The 17064-nt window shown below is 39.1% G+C and overlaps 1 protein-coding gene across 5 annotated transcripts in view; it reads right to left on the reverse strand.

Moving 5' to 3' along the window:
* Window positions 1–17064, reverse strand: part of DSE (dermatan sulfate epimerase) — a 34499-nt gene that overhangs the window by 3679 nt on the left and 13756 nt on the right. For 4 of the 5 annotated variants that reach the window (XM_050971968.1, XM_030236155.2, XM_009092793.4 and 1 more), the window contains 3 exons: window positions 5965–6218; window positions 2237–2476; window positions 1044–1251 (listed from right to left, as the gene is read on the reverse strand). In XM_050971968.1, the coding sequence (XP_050827925.1) occupies window positions 1044–1251; window positions 2237–2476; window positions 5965–6218 (702 nt within the window). Of the gene's footprint in view, window positions 1–1043; window positions 1252–2236; window positions 2477–5964; window positions 6219–17064 lie in introns of those variants that run through there. The other variant, XM_050971969.1, reaches the window with a different exon arrangement.

The following is a 17064-nucleotide window of genomic DNA, read 5'->3' on the forward strand; positions in this document are numbered from 1 at the left end:
AAAAAGAAGCCTTGATTCCAGAAAAGGTTAAAATTATTACAATTTTATCTGTTATGGGCGTTATAACAACAAAAATCCAAAACAAAACTTAATCTTCTGGCATTGTTTTTAGGCAACTAAAATAAACAAAACCATATTAAGCCTATTTCTGTTAGACAGTTCCAGAATCAGATTTATTCTTACAATGAACCAGGGGCTTCTGTCAGGCCCTAGACAGTCCCAGAATTTCCATGGAGACACAGGAGAAAACAGTGATGGGATGAGGTTGTAGAGGAGAGATTCTGCATTTTGCAAGTAACAAGATGAAGGCTGCTTGGAGCCTAAAAAAGATGCACTCTAATGTGCACATCATAAGTGCAAACCAACAGATATTCAATAAGATTTTTCTTGCAAGAGAGAGAGAGCGCTACCTCAAAAACATACTTGTTACCTCCACAAATGAAGGGAATTCATATGTGGATCTAAAGCTTCTTGAGCCTTTTAATTTCTTACTTTAAGAAGATTGACATAGAAGTTAGCATAACTGTAAATTACATGGGAAAATATCCATTTAGCATGGCATTTTTTCCAAGCATAACTTGCTAATTAGTGTGCAAATCCTGTTAACAGTAGCCTTGCTGCTTGGATTATTTAGCTTTTAAAAGAAAGTTTATACTGTTTTACAGAACTTTTGAATGAAAACTATGCTTTAAACATTCACCTAATTCATCATAAAAGAACACAACAGGATTAAACCCCATTAGAATAGACCAAATTAAACAAAGACTACATACAGGTAAATTTTCAGTTCCTTTGGAATGGCCTATATTCTATGAAAGCAATAGACAGTGGAAAGAAACCATAAAAACAGATGGAGGACAAGACCAGGGTGTTCCCTGTGGCAACCTGGGCTAAATGAAGAAGTCCTTCTGTGCCTCATGACCCTGGGTGGCACACGGACAGCCTGAGCCTGGCCTCTACGGTGCACATCTAAAGATAATGAATTATCACTAACAGCAAACAGCTGCCAGGTTCCTTTTGAGCCCACTCATTCCCGTTCATACCAGAGAAATTCAGTGTGGAGAGTGCACCACCTCTGCCCTTTGGATGGTGTGCCTGGGCCCTCCACTACTCGGTTCCTTCTGATCTGCTCTGCCAGCCAGTTCCCACTGCCGTTGCGCATGACAAACTTGTCGAGAAACACCAGCTGGCTCTCCGGCCCGTAGAACCAGTTATAGTTGGAATCTGCAATGGCCACAGTTCTCTGGAACCCTTGGGGAAAAGCGAGAAGGAGAAAGAACAAATAAGCACACAAAGATGCTTTTGAAGAGCATGCCAGTGAAGCCAAGCGGTGCAAACAGAGGCAGCCTTCTCAGAAGTTTATAGACCTGCTTGTAAATGAGCCGTAAATAGGTTACACAGGAGTGGTTTCCTTCTGCTGCAGCCAGCTTGAATATTCACCTTTTTCTTTGGCTTTGGGTTACAGACAGCCAAAGTACTACACAAAATGTAAGATGCAATCCACTTCCTCTCCTCACTCAAATCTGGCAAAAGTAACTTTCTCTTTACAGCTTTCATGTTTTTATGCGAATCTGTACTCTGCAAAGGAATAAACCAGAGGTGCCCCCAAAGAACAAGATAATCAGCTTCACCCTGAAACCATCAGTGTGAGTTCATTTTGCTCTTAGGAACCTCTTCCCAAAGGATGCCTGAGATCTCACATGGAGTGAGCACAATTCCTTATGTGCCTGTGCTGGCATACCAAAGCTGCATTCATCCCCCCTTACATACATGGGTAGATCTGGGGATCTAAGAGAGTTATCTAAATTTTTTTTAACCTGGAATTTGAGCAGTGTAAGTTCCTAATGAAGTGTCCTGCAAATAAGCAAGGGGTAACAGCTTTAAATTGAAAGAGGGTAGAGCTAGATTAGATATGAGGAAGAGGTTCTTTCCTGTGGGAATAGTGAGGCACGTGAGCAGGTTGTGAACCTGTGGATGCTCCACTCCTGGCAGTGTCCAAGGCTAGGTTAGATGGGTCTTTAAGCAATCTGTGCTAGTGGAAAGTGTCACTCATTTAGAAGCAGTGATAAACAAGGATGTTACTATTTTGGAAACTGTTGAAGGTAAAATCCAAGGAAGTGGTTATTTTGAAAAATATCCAAGTAGAGTGCTATTTTAAAATGGCCTATTTAAAGTATGAAATTTATTGCTGCTTCAAAAATAAAGAGATTCATCTTCATTCACCTAAAGGACCTACCTGGTAGGACAGTCCTGTACATAAATGCAAAGTGCTGCTTGAGCCAGGGGTGGCTGAAGTGATTGATGTCAAAATGCCTTTGGACAAGAAACATGTACTGAAACAGTGATCTGGTTGTGTAGCTGCCATAAGCCACCCCTTCATAGAGGGAGCCATCTGTGACCTCTTGCAGCAGGACTACTGACTTCTCCATGATTGCCAACACTTGCTTGGTCCATAAGTAAGCTTCCTGAAGGTAGCCTGAAAGAAAATGACAGTGGCAAAACTAATTACAACACAACAACAGTTCACAGATGGTGTTGTCTGTATTCCTACTGTGGGGTCCTTCCCAGCAAGGAATCTGCAGTCCAGGGGTCAATAATACAACCTACTGCTGCAGCATCCCTGTACTAAGGTGAAAAATAAAATTCTGTATTTAAATACAGCAAAGCAAGGTCACATGAGCATGGCAAAATCTATCAAACACTTTTTGCTAATAACATGGGGCTACGCTTTACAAGTTAAAAAGAAAATTTCCTGAACACATTCAGGACATGCAAAAAAGGGAAGATCCAAACCAAGACTATTTATTGCATTTCAAATTAAAGCTGTATGAAAACAAACCAATGGCCCCACTAGAGGGCTCCTATAATGCAACAATTCTGATCAGTCATTTTTCACTGGCAGGATCACCAGCATGGTAAAAAAGTTCACATTTGAGCTGCAGTTAACTGATATGACGATGAGCTAACTCATGCTCTATTTTAAGACCTGCTCTGTTCTACTTATATTTTCAGTTTTTTGTACAACCTAAAGGGTTATCCAAATAAAAGCTATTTTGGAAGAGCTTTGCATGGGTAATTCCAAAAGTAGATTCCTCAATTCCAGAATAAAATTAATCTTCCAAGCAGATAAATTCTCAGCCTAGAGATTTTACTGTTTTGGTCTGCTCTACACAAATCAAGACCTGGGAAGAGGTCACAAGAAACCTTCTCAGTGCCAGTCTGCTTTCAGTAAGTACAAGCAGGAGGGTCTCCAGCAGAAGTCAGCACATGGAACCCAGCAGAGGAAAGGCTTTTTGGGTTGAGTAGCAAGAGAGGTAGGACTAAACAAATGTCAACTGCCTTGTGCTTCTACATGGCAGCTTAGTGTTCTCTCCCAGTTCAAAGTGTCTGGACACAGATTGAACCAGACTTAGTTCCATCCTATAGCAAAGCCCAGCTGGCACATGTTACACCTCACTACATGGTGAAGCAGTGCCTGCTGAATGAAGCACATGCCAGGCTAAGGGAGTAGGAACTACATTCAGTCCTGTTTCTCAGAGTGTTTCATCCCATTGCCAACAACACTGTATTTTTGCTCAGCAGAGTGATGAGTAATTCAGGCATCCTACCAGTCAAGGCTGCCAAATCCTGCTCAGTTAACAGAGACTGAAGGGAAAGCTGTGACGGGGAAGGCCGGAGCAACAGCGGCAGTGGTACTACTTACTTCCACTTCACTCCCAGCTATTAAGACACTCTTTCATTACTCTTCATGGAGTTGGCAGCACAGTGGTCTGTCAGAATAAAATCCTGAATGTTTCCACTCCTGTTTTCCCTTGTGACATAAAAGGGAAGCTAATTTTTGACTGCTGCAAGAATGTGATTTGCTATGGTTCAGCACAGTGCCTTTACCACTGTAATGCATTCTGTTCTGTTTACTTCAGGTATATCTATGCTATAACACTACACTTGTAGTACACTAAAAGAACAGTAATACATTGAAATGAAAAAATTAAAACACCCAACACCCTGTCAGGCTACATGACAAACCAGAAAAAAAAATCTCACCTAAATTTAGCAGTGTATAAGCCAGCTATCTATATCTATCAAGGCCTTACTCAAGTTTCTATTTTGAACATCAGAGTGTCTAAGTGCAAAGACTTCGCCATATGCACGTGCCTAGAATTAACTTCAATTAGTTTCATTTTTCATTCCTTTGGCAACATTTACATTCTTTTAAATGGGCTGTTTAGTCTCTACAAGCTTCAATAGCTGAATTGTGTTTAAACTTACTAGTTGGAATTTAAACCCTCTGTGAGAAAGGTCTACATTGGGATACATTATTTGCAATTGCTACGTATCTGATACAGATGCATAATATGTTCATTCCTTTTCTCCCTCCTTTTCTTTTTCTCCTTCAGATTATTTTCTTTCATATTGGATTCTTTTTTTTCATTTTAGACTAACAGAAAAACCTCATATAAGCTGCTATTTGTTTGAAAAAAATAAAGTTTCTCTATATCAAAATGACAGCTTTTTCATTTAGAAATATACAGTCTGTTTTGATCTATTTTCATTTGAAATACTACTATTTTCAAATTTCTCAAGAATTCATTAGTTTCCTGCTTTTTCCCTTCCTCCTCCCCCCAAACACCATCACTTTGGTGAAAAAAATATTGCCCAGCTTTGTGATGTTTTCATTGTTTTTCACAAGGCATACTTATGGTCTATACCTTAATGAAAAGCAGAATCATCTTGCAGAATGTCAGCTTTCTGCACCAACAAAGGCTTAGGGAAGGATGGAATTATGTGAAATTTAGCAAACCCACTGAATAAACATGACTTCAGTCTTCAATTTGTGGAAGGCAAGACAGGAGGATAGGGAATAACTTCCACACATACTCTTGATGCTTTTCAACATATACACATCAGTCAGTGTGTTTGTTTTGACAGGCACTTAGCAAAAAATGACCCTCCAAACACAGCAGGTGCCACAGTTTTTTGTCACATTTCTTTGGGCACTTGAAAGCTCCAGTGATGTGCAGATGTGCCTCTGTTTGGCAGGGCTGAGCAGCTTGGCTGCTCATCAGCATCCAGAAATTAGATTTTTCTTGACTTGCAGTATGTAAGTAATTCCACTGGGAATCATGTTTTCAAAATACTTCTAGCACATATAAAATAATCACCTGATGAAATGTAGATTCATTTCTATAAAAGCAGGAGCTGGCTCCATGACTTCCATCTCTCAGCTGAAGTACCTCTGGGGTTTAAAGTCAGGATTGCTTACCTGCCTTCTCTCTCTCACTCTGTGACAGGGACAGCCCCTTGACAGAGCAGGCAAAAGCTACTGGCCAGGGTATTCACCTTGGAAATGGGAAGGATGGTTTTATGCCCCCGAAGCAAAGAAGAAGAGGAAACCAAGCACAAATGTTGGTTGTGGGGTGCAATAGCAGAGTTCAGAGGGAAAAAAGTAAAGCCTTGCATATCTCCATAGATAGGCTGTTGGGAAGAAAAGTCCAAAGCTGTGGCACTTGGGTGGATAAAATTACACTTTTGCAGCTCCCCCAGGTGAAAGGACAGAAGTCTTGGATGAAATTCCAGGCTATCCTGTTGTCTGACTGCTGACTTTCACATTGCTTTGTGTCAGGAGACCAAGCATCATTCTACATTGATGATCTACTCTGAAAGACACTGTCCATGAAATCAGGACTGGACAAACTGCACACAAGGGAATTTTTAACTCTTATAAAATGTGAGGTAAGAATTTCAGAATCACTTAGAAAACTGAACTTTTATACTCACACATGTATATCTGCCCACAGGCATTTGTTCTATTCAGTAAATTAAATTTTACTAAGCAGCAAAGGAGCAAACCCAGTACTGCTATACACTAAGAAGCATTTTTATCAAATCCTGAACTTTGCTGTGTAAGTGGCAGATTTGAGTTGATGGACTTTAGGAAAAACATTCTGATGGCTTAGCACATACCTTGATTCATCAGAACCAGGCTTCCAGCCAGCAGGGCCACACAGTTGGTAGGCTGGTGGTTGTGGAGGTACTGGAAGCCCCATCCACGTCTGTATGATGTCTCGTACATGTATCCCGAGGCATTGGCAATTACTTCAAGAAATCTCTCCTGCTGAATCTTGCTAAGGTAGCTGTACAAGAAGTCATAAGCAGTGGCAAAACCAACCAAGGAGTGAGCAAGAGGGACTTCATCCCAGGGGGCATCCTTCACTAGCCTGTCAATAAATAAATATAACAATTAATTGAGTTTCACCTACTTAAGTTTTCCCCCTTACTCTACTGTGATATGTATATGACTTAAAGTCTCCAAAGTCAGATGATTTGTGTTGAATTTTAACACAGTAGTAAGCTACTTACCAAGTCTCTAAACTATTTTCTCCTATCCTAAGTATGGACAGCATTAATCTTCAAAACTCATAAATTTTAAGTTGCTAAATATTAGAAAAAAGGATTAAGATTAAGTTGCTAAATATTAGAAAAATGTTTGAAATATTCTGGGTTTTGCTAGGAGAAAGATGAGCAGAATACTGATTCTACAGAAATAGAATCTATTCATCTGAAGAAAGATTCATATAATTTTTGTTAAAGTAATATGTCATGGTTTATATTCCTCCAACCTCCTGTAACAAATCTTTTTTCTTTTCTGAAGGAGTCAGTTGATGATAAATGGTGCCTATGAGACTAAAACTGTCTTTACAGCAAGTATAATAAAACAACTCACTGCACTGTTTTTTCATGTCCCAAATGCATTCAAGGACAGAAGTAGAAAAGAAGAAATTTACTTTTACTACAGCTTGAATTAACATTCTTAATAAACACTGGGGTTTTTTAATGATAAGAAAGAAAAGAGGTAAAATGCTGTCAATACTCAGAAATTATTTTCTAGGAACTACTGGCTTGTGTCCAATGATTACACTGCACTTTGCAAAATACTACATTTTTACCAACAACATTCGTAATATAGGTGGTACGGAGCAAAGATTCCTCTTAAATCAAGCATACATTGTGTATCAATAACTTTAGTTTTGCAGTACTTACAATACTTCCAGCCCATGGTTCTACAGAAAAGAAAATGTAAAGGAATACATAGTGAAAGTTAACTTTTATAAACTGAAAAATCATCAGCAGCTTTCATGTTCTCCTCTTTCACTTTTTTTGCAATCTATCTTTATTACAGAAGTGAATTAAAATTGTTGAGGTGAGTGTCCTACTGCCATCAGTAGAAATAGTGCTGTGCTCCTGAAGGCACACACATTCCAGTTTCAACTCCTTTATGACTCAACAAATATGATTTCATCTTCACTTGTGTAAGCAGCAGTGTGAACAGATGAGAAAAATAATCCCCAAAGAGTAAGATAAAACCAAAAAAATTCTGCTACAGAAGCATTTATTGGCATTCCAAATGCATTAATAAAGCATGTGGAAATTATGAGCATCAGCCTAAGGCACTGCAATGATGGCAAAAGGTATCATGTGCAAGTAAAAACAAAAAAAAACCTTTCATTTTTATTTCAACAAATTTAAATCATTGGAAGAACTCAAGTTTGGCACATTCATACTGTCATGCAAGGAAACTATTTGTATGCTTTTAGATCAGATGAATTTCCAACAGTTTTAACTGTTCACCTTCTCTCAGCTTTGATTCCATATTCTGCTTGCAGTGCAGTTAAACATTCTTTTTTCCTTCTTTTAAATTAAATATTTGTCTCACAGATTTAAATTAAATACATCAATCTGAGTTGTCTGGTTATTTGTCAATCTCAATTAATTCTTATTTCTGCTTCTTCATCTTTCCTTATAATTGAAAGGGCTATTAAAATGTTGATCCTATGCATAAAACTAAAATTACACTCTATGCCAACTATATGCAACACTGGCATCATAATTTCAGTCAGGAATCCTTTGACACAGAAAAATTCCTTTGATCAGCTATATCATGAATTCTAATTTCCAAGATATTTTTAGTTTCATTAAACCTTTGCATATTCAGAAATCAGAGTTCAAATAGGTACAGGAAATTTCCCTTTTAAGGCATCTGCTTGGAACAATTACAAAGAGTTTGAGGCTAAACAATACATTAGGGTGGAAGAAAAGTCCAATGAAAGAATTTCAGCTAATTAAAAATATTTAATTCAAAGTTAAGTATCCTTTTAACAACACACAAGCTCCTGATTAGAGTCTGCTTAAACCTATTGTGCCTATACCTGATCTTTACCTGACTAAATTTAAAATGGGATTTGCCAGTGGAACGGATTTACTGTAACTTTCACTGTTAAGGTGTATGCTAACTTGATGTTTAGTTTCTAATAGAATACCTCATCAAATTCTACAGTGTAAGAGCATATAATAGTCTCCATGACACTGCTTCTGACAAAACAGAAAACAGTCTTCTACATGGGAGGTGATAAATTGAGAAGTTATAACTGCATTTAGGCTCCTGATCTCTTCAGGAAAGAAAAAATTTAAAAAAAAAAAAAAACAACAAAGAAAAAACCCCCAAAACAAACCCTACAGCCTTTCAGTGTGAAAACCCTTATGTAAGGCACCCTTATCATACATACTGACACAGTTACCCCGCTTGGGTTAGACAAGCAATTTTGTCGTAACTGCCCTCATAGTGCACTTCTGTACAGTTAAGTCTTGTATAAAATTTCACAGAGGAGATTCACACAAGGAATAGAGAAAATTAAAGATGATGATTTAAAGATCCTAATTTCTAAACACACAAACCCACAGCTAACATCTGTTCTTAAGGTGAAGCTCCTCTGAAGAAACAACTCTTTAGCTGCTATAAATCATTGCTACTCCCCTTAACTTAGTTTCAAGGGAATCAAGCAATGTACACCAACCATGTTAAAACTGATTCACAAGAAGAATGATCAAGTAGCAGACATTACATGGTTTTGTATCTAAATGATGTTCTCGTTTTTAAAATGCATCTCCCAGTGTCAGACTTGGTAAATAGCCTGGCTGATAAACTGGGGGAAAGCACAGAGCCAGAGGCATGCACTGAATGCAAGTGAATAAAGTGTTTTCAGGGCTAACTATTAACTCCTAAAAGTGGTATGTATTTATACAAAGATAGGTCAAAAAAAGCCCACAGTTTGCCCTTTACAACAAGACACTTTCTAAGCCACTCAAGACTAAAGCAGAACATCAGAGAGTGTGAACTTCAGCTTCACAATTAACTGAGTCTGAAGACAGCAAGTAACCTCTACCTAAAGGCTGCATTAGCCTTGCCAGCCTTAAAAGGCATCAGATGTTACAAAAGCAAACAAACAAATCCAAAGTAAATAAAAATATTTATAATTTTTTTTTAATACAGAACAGCTACTTAATTGCAGACATATGAACTTTGAGCACAGGCAACTGTTTAAAAATTCTAAAATATATTTTAAATTCTAAAATATAAAGGCACCCCTACAGTACCTTTGTGCATTTACATACCTTTATCTGTAGGTATAGGTATATTTGGAAGAGGTGCCTATCTGGAATCTTGAGAAGATTTTGAAAGAGCAAAAAGTGCTGAAAAGGTTTGCTACCTCATGATCAAACTCCATAAATATCCAAAGCCATATGCATTGTTCTGTACAAAAATCTGCTGTCTGCACAAATCCTGTGAATGGCACAGGATAAATACATGCCTGGGGTGTTCTTAAAATTTGTGTTCATCCGTGTTCTATAAAACATTTTTGTTACATTTAGAGTTTTATATAAATCCTCCATGAAGAAACTGGAGAAATAAAGAGATCATGGATAATAAGGCTGGAATTAGGAATAAGTAGTATGGTTTTCCTACATGTGTTGAGAATTTTAGCATGGTGTGATGTGGTTTATGTGTTTTAGATTTGTCACCTTCTACAATGAACAATGAATATGAAGAGGGGGATTAAGACCCTGTTTTCCACTGACCAATTGATGGCACCAAGAACCATCATGCATGCACTGCATTTGTTCTGTGTATACACAGCACCTTCATTAAATGTAATTCCAAGCTCTAAAAAAGTATACCATTTGCATAAACTTTTGGATGGAAAGTAAAAACCAGTATCACCAACAAAGCCAAGGTCACTACAACCTCTCAATTTCTTGACAACATTCCTGATGCAACCACTGTCTCTTCTCTTAGTAGAAATGTGTTTCTTTAATATCTCACTATTCACTACCAAATAAATACTTCCTTACTGAAAGCAGGGTCACCTGGGATGGGGCAGTCCCAGGCATGATTTCAGACTGGGAGAAGAATTCACTGAGAACAGCCCTACAAAGGTGGATTTGGGGTTCTGGTGGATGAAAACTGGACATGACCCAGTGATGTGCACCTGCAGCCCAGGAAGCCAATTGTTCTGGGCTCATCAAAAGCAGCGTGGCCAGCAGGGCGAGGGAGGGGATTCTACTCCTCCACTCTGCCCTGGTGAGACCCCACCTGGAGTGCTGCAAACTGCTTGGGCTCCTCAACAAAGGAAGGACATGGACCTGCTGGAGTGTGTCCAGAGGAAGCCAGAATGATTCTCAGATGGCTGGAGCACCTCTCCTATGCAGGCAGGCTGAGAGAGATGGGGTTGCTCAGCCCAAAGTCACCAGGGAGACATTACAGAAACCTTCTAGTACCTAAAGGGGGACATATGAAAAAGAAGGGTTTTGCATGGGCAGATAATGATTAGACATGGGGAAAAGGTTTTAAACTCAAAAAGGAGATTAAGAATTATAAAGAAACTCTTGACTGTGAGGGTGGTGAGGCACTGGCACAGGCTGCCCAGAGAAGTTGTGGATACCCCAAACCTGAAAGTGTTCAAGGCTTGGCTGGCTGGGGCTTTCAGCAACCTTGTCTAGTCCAAGTTGCCCCCACCCAGAGCAGGGGTTTTGGAACTGGAGGATCTCTAATGTCCCTTCCAACGCAAACAAGTCTGTTTCTACGATTCTATTAGCATTTCTCTCAGAAATACAAGCCAAGAGGGAAAAACCACTATATGGTCAGTTCAAGGCAGGATTTAAATCAAAGTCTGCTGCTCAAGTGAGTTCCTTGATCATGACCTGTAGGATATTTAGACTCATCTGTCCTTCACTGTGTATCCTGTTCTTAAAAACAAATTGAAGTAAGTAGGAAAATAACCCTATTTAATCTGAGATACAGAATACCCTTCCAAGCAGTGTGAGATCTGATTTTTGGCCTCTAGGTCAACAACTAACATGGTATCAGTGCATGCAAAATGAAGAATTAAGCACATCCATTAAGCACATGCACTATACAAGTAATCCACATCCTGATTTTTAATGCTCCAAACTTTCCCATGACAAATCTCTACAGAGTAAGTCCTGGAGGAGGAGATTGAAGGAAGGATGCCCGTACAGTGAAATTCCAATCTCACTAGCTGCATGCAAAGGAAATGAGTGAGAACTCTCTTCTAATAGCTTAGAGGTGAAAATTAGTTCTAAGACAGCCCTGTAGCGCATTTTGATGCCATCTAACTCAGATGTGGTAGCCAGCTATGAGCATGGGTGAGTTTAATGCACACAAAATGTCAAGTGTGGATGTAAACGAGGCACACAATGGGGCCAAGTGACCTCTTGATAGTTTGTGCAACTGTACAGTCTTCCCCAATGCCACAGCCAATGCCTTGGCACTCTTGCTATTGTCCTGACCCACTTCTGAGGGAAAAAGATACAGCTTTAAACCTCCCACCAGACAAGAAAGAGAAATATTCTTCCATGGTTAGACAAGGCATACCTATCAAGAGGGAGAACACCTTTCAAGGGGAATGAGACCACCAACGTTTATTTTAGAAACCAGACCAAATCTTAAATATTTTTCTTACAAAGTCTCCAAAACAAAGTTTTGTTTTTTTTTTTTTTTTAATCAAGTGGAATATTTTCTTAATAAATGGAGCAATTCTCTACAATTGTCATTTTGGGAAAAAAAAAGGAAGACTCATTGTAAAAAACCCAACCTCTCAGCTTTTACCCTTCTCACATTTTTCTGTTTGGCTGCCAAAGCAAAAACCCATTATCTGCCCAACTTTAGTGCTTGGTCCTTTGCAAAAACAAAAAAGTTAAAAAACACACTTGAAAAACTGATGATTTATGTTTCTGGTGTCTAAGGTAAAACAGGTTTGCCCCTCTCTCTTTACCAGTCATTGTTCACAGCAGCCAATCTCACATGCTTGTGTTCATTGCAGCTCAGTTGACAGGAAGAAAGACAAAGGAGTGGTTAAATGTAAAAGGCTACATTCATGTCATTATGGGAAAAAAAGGCAACATACAGACAGATGTTTTAAGTTGTACTGCTTAGGTGCTATGGGGAGGAAAGTAGACTTTAGTTCCTTAAAAATCTTAAACCACTTTTTAACCTCTTTCCCTCTGTTTCCTCAGAGGTCTATAATCATCATTCTGATGCTTCTAAAGCTTCTTTCAGATCTAATCTCATTTTTGGCTTTGATCACAAGAGAGTCCTTTGCACACAGGGTTTGCTTTTATGATGCTTCTGTGTTGACACATTAATAAACTAGAACTGACTCTGTTTCAGTTGTTCTCAGTGTCATGTTTAGCAGACATTTTAATTATGTTATTTTTTAGGAGATTGCCTCTAGCTCTTGTTTTAGCAAATTTTTATACCAGTCATGCCACAAAGTGAGCTCCCAGTAGCTACCACAGAACGTCAGCACCAATTTATCTTCTATATCAATTTAGATATCAAAGAAGCTCTCCAAAATCCAGCTAGCCATTTAATTTCATAGACATGGGCAATTTCTATTTTTAAACACTACCTATGTAGAAGATAAAAACAGCATAAGGGTTTGATATTTCACTTACTAACATAACATATATTCCAGATATCAATTTCATCCTCCTACTCTTCCTTTTCTTTTTCTTCCTCTCTGTAGGAGACAGCAGATCAGCATCCTCCAAGCTTCTTTTATACTAACTTTTATTCCACAGTCTTACAAAGCCCCCTAAGTTTTCTTTGAATGTGATTGCTAGTTGACAAGTGGGAGTCAAACAGCTGTTATAAATTTCTGGTGTCAGCACAGAGACTTGGTTTATTTCAACTTGGCATATATGAATTTATTTTAGTTGAATTATCATCCACATGTTTAATTATTTACACATATCTATTTTTACCTTGTAATCTGTATTGTTCAACATCTAGCACTATCTGGATACTAACAGCAAGGGTCCTATAGGATGCTCCAATACTTTTTAATAAGCAGTGACTAAGAGAAGGCTACATGATTGCTACTTTATAAGAAAGCAGCAGAAAGGTCACAGATTTGTTATTCCAAAGCCTCCCGTTAGCTTCTCCTGCGTTGCTGCTATTTCCCTGGAATGTCTGCATGTGCTTGACAGTAATTATCTGCCCTGTGAAACCCACAGAATTGCTGTTAAACCCCACACCTTACTGCACATTGGTAACATACTTGTCTTTGAAAATGGGGCATCAACTATGTGCAAAAAAACCCAAAAACAAACCCAGAGAAATCTCTTTCTGGCCATTGCAAATCAGAACAATGATCTCTCTTGCTACAAGAAGGGTGCAGAATTTGTGAACTCCCAAGGCGTTTGTTTGTAAGATTTGCTTAGCAAAGGAGAGAGTTTTTCGCTGCTTTGTCCAAACCAGAGAGTCTGACTGAAGTGTTACTTCTGCACAATGTGTGACTGTGATTACATCATTCCACTCAGAACGGGAATGGGACGAGCCAGCGGCATATGGAAAGAATCACGCGCACAGATCTCCTTGGCCAAAACGCCCTTCTGGTGGGGAGTGCTCCAGGGGCCAGTCGGAGATAAAATGCCAGAAAACACATCAATATCCTCTGTTCCCGCTAAAAAAAGGTAATATGGTTCAAATATAAGGACAAACTTCCCATAAGATTTTAGACAGTATCTAGATATCCAATCCATGGAAAACCAAGGGGGTTAATTTAATACCAGCTTTTAATTTTTACAGGCAAAACCATTAATGCTCATCTATTTCAACTAAAATGTTAACGCACGTTTGTTTGCTGTCGCTAGTCTCCACAACAGTGTCGTTCCCAGATTATTTTGGGTGATTGTTATAGTTAGCTGTTACCCAGTGCCCCTCTGTTTATTTTAAAATGTAAACCTACTCCAGGATGTAGCCATTAGGGATGCACTGCTAATGAGCAGCATGCCTATCCACATGGGTTGTTATGACAAACGGCTTAACCTCTGTTAGCTGACACAAATGGGACCTCAGTTATGGGTGTACTTTATTATGTGACATAAAATGACTACTTTAATAGATGAGAAAGGACCAGAGTTCTTAATTACATGCCCCTTCCATGTATATATCAATTACCAGTAGACATTCTCATAATTGTATCCTAGGATATTTGGACTATTGAGGATTCCACTAATGTAAAGAAGAAATTTATAAAATGTCAGTCTCCTCAATCTCCTAGCATTCCGAAACAAATAACCAGTGACATTTTAAACCATATTTCTTTTATTCAACTACTGCATATGCTAAAAACATACACTTTTGTTTTCTGGTAAGGCCTAAATTTTACTTAACATTGCCACAAAAACTAGAGAAAACTCATTACGATGATTTTTTAAAAAATTCTAAAGCTATTTTAGAGTCAATGCCATGACAACAGAAGTCAAAAGAAATCCAGATTATACTGTTGAAAGAATTAAGCTGCCAACACCAGATTTAACTTTCCAACATGTTGATGAATCTGTCAGTGACAAGATATTTTTCCAGAAATTTTACATGTCAGTCTTGGTACCTACAATAATGAGGAGGTCTAAGGAGAGGCCCACTTTACTTACATTATAGATACCTCTTTGCAAAAGCCCTCCTTCCCAATGAAATAAAAAGTTATGGCAGAGGACTCTCCTAACATGCAAGGCTCCAAAGTCAGGCAACATGAAGACTCCTCCTTCTTTCCACCCTCCTGATCAGAAGACACGTGCCCTCAAATTATTTAATAAGGACAATAATCATATTATATCATCCAGGACAGTACTTTCCCAAAGTCTGAGGAAAACTAAACATGCCTAGATAGACTGGACAAAAAATTCCACCACTCTGACACTGCCAGAACAGCTCATATAACAGCCATGACTCCTATTTATCATGTTTGTTCTCCTAGTCTTATCCTAAGTGGAGATGTACGTGCAATAACATTTTCTGGTACTTTTAAATTGAGTTTCTTAGGAAAAACAGATTTACATAATCTTTCTGCCCAGTCCTTCAGCTTCTGGACCCAGCCTATTTGAGCAAAGCCAGACAGTGCAGTACATGCCTCAGAGATGTCACATTCCCATTACTTTTCTGAAAACCACTGTTGGACAAGGGAGAAAGATCTGTATTACTGCCACCACTGATGGGGCTACAGTATAAACTCCATGCTGACAGCATTCAGACATAAGTTCTCAGGGGGAAAACAAAAATGGAAACCAGATCCATCTTTCTGCCACAGCATTTGAAGAGCTGGCCAGCTGGAGGTTATACAAAGGCCAGCTCAACCCAGCTCTATTGCCTATGTTTAAAATTTCCTCCTGCACTTTCACTACTACTAAGCATATTGCAGCCACTTCTTCTGCCAAGCACAGAACCCTGATTAAACCTTGATTGATTTCTGAATGGGATGTCTACACCAGAAGGGAAAGACAGGAAAAGCATGGTTTCTCTTTCACCAAGATAATGCAAGATACGTGCATGAGAAAAAACAGTACTTGGAGGCAAGTAAATAACATCAAAGCCAAGTGGAAATGGGATATCTGCTTGGTTCTGATTGGCATCTGGTCAGCTGGGACAAAGGAGAGCATTATAACAAGGGACAGAACAACCACAATTAATCCAGGGCAGGAATCACAGGACATAAGGAACTTATATAACCTTGAGACAGAGAGTAAGATGTAGGAAACTGAAAAAAACAGACACAAACAAGTCCTCCCACTTAAAATAATGCTTCCCCCTCTATCTTATTTCATTAAAACAGATGGCCATGTAACTACAGCCTTCCCAAAACAAGTTAAGAAAGAGTGTGAACAATGAAACTAAGGAGGAAGGTGTTGACTTTGGAGTAGTCTGTCTCCTGTTGGAGATGGTCACACATCCTTGGATTCATCTCTGTAAGCTATATCCCTCTATCAATGTGCCAAGAGAAACTGTCTCCACACTGTCTCCAGAGCTAAGACTGAAGCTTTGAGTTGCTATGCTTCAGTGGAAGATTTTGGAAATTACCACCACTGTTGAGACAATACTTTTCGTGCTAAATTCACATGTCCTGTCTTCTGTGACATGCAGGCAACATATGGCCAGTGTGTCCCTTCTGCCTCCCATCACTTCTTTTGCTCTAGCTCATGTATTTCTGTGGCATGCACCATTTTAATCCTTAGTGCAGGGGAACCCGAACACTATCATGGCTTTTCAATAATGCCCATCAGGAGGCTATAGATCCCAAATTACTCTAGCTCAAATCCAGCATAATTCCAGTGATGGCACATGGAAGGATAACATTTATAAGATACTACTGGTTGGTTATTAGAGGGTAAGGAATATTAGTTTGATCAATGAATATTGCCTGAACAGCTAATGCTTCTCTTCCTGTGCTGACTTGAATATTGACTCACATTTCTGCCGAGCTGCTGTCACCACAGAGCTGTAGAAGAGCAGCTATGACATAAGGGAGCCGTGCCCTATCCAGCTCCATCTCGCTGCCCTGGGCAGATGCCACTGTCCTGGCAAAGCCTACATTCCCATCCTCTGAACTATTCACAGTGACAGCAATCCTGGACCATAGTTTGCAAGGTGCACAAAGTGGCAGCTGCTGCAGGGACATAGGGGAAATGCATCTGCTGAGCAAAAAGAGGAGATAAATTGCAGGTGGATATGAAAAGCAGGAGACCTTGGGGTCTCAACTCTAGAATCACTCCTATAGTGAGAACACTAACTTCTGCTCCCATAGAAAGAGTGTGGCATAGAGAAGACAGAGTAACTTGTAGGGATGACAATTCAAATCCAGGGGAAATTAATCCAGGAGGTGGTCATCAAAACACCAGTTACTCAGGCATTTCCAGTAATCAGATGGA

This window comes from Serinus canaria, chromosome 3, assembly GCF_022539315.1.
Source record: "Serinus canaria isolate serCan28SL12 chromosome 3, serCan2020, whole genome shotgun sequence".
NCBI classification, from domain to species: Eukaryota; Metazoa; Chordata; class Aves; order Passeriformes; family Fringillidae; genus Serinus; species Serinus canaria.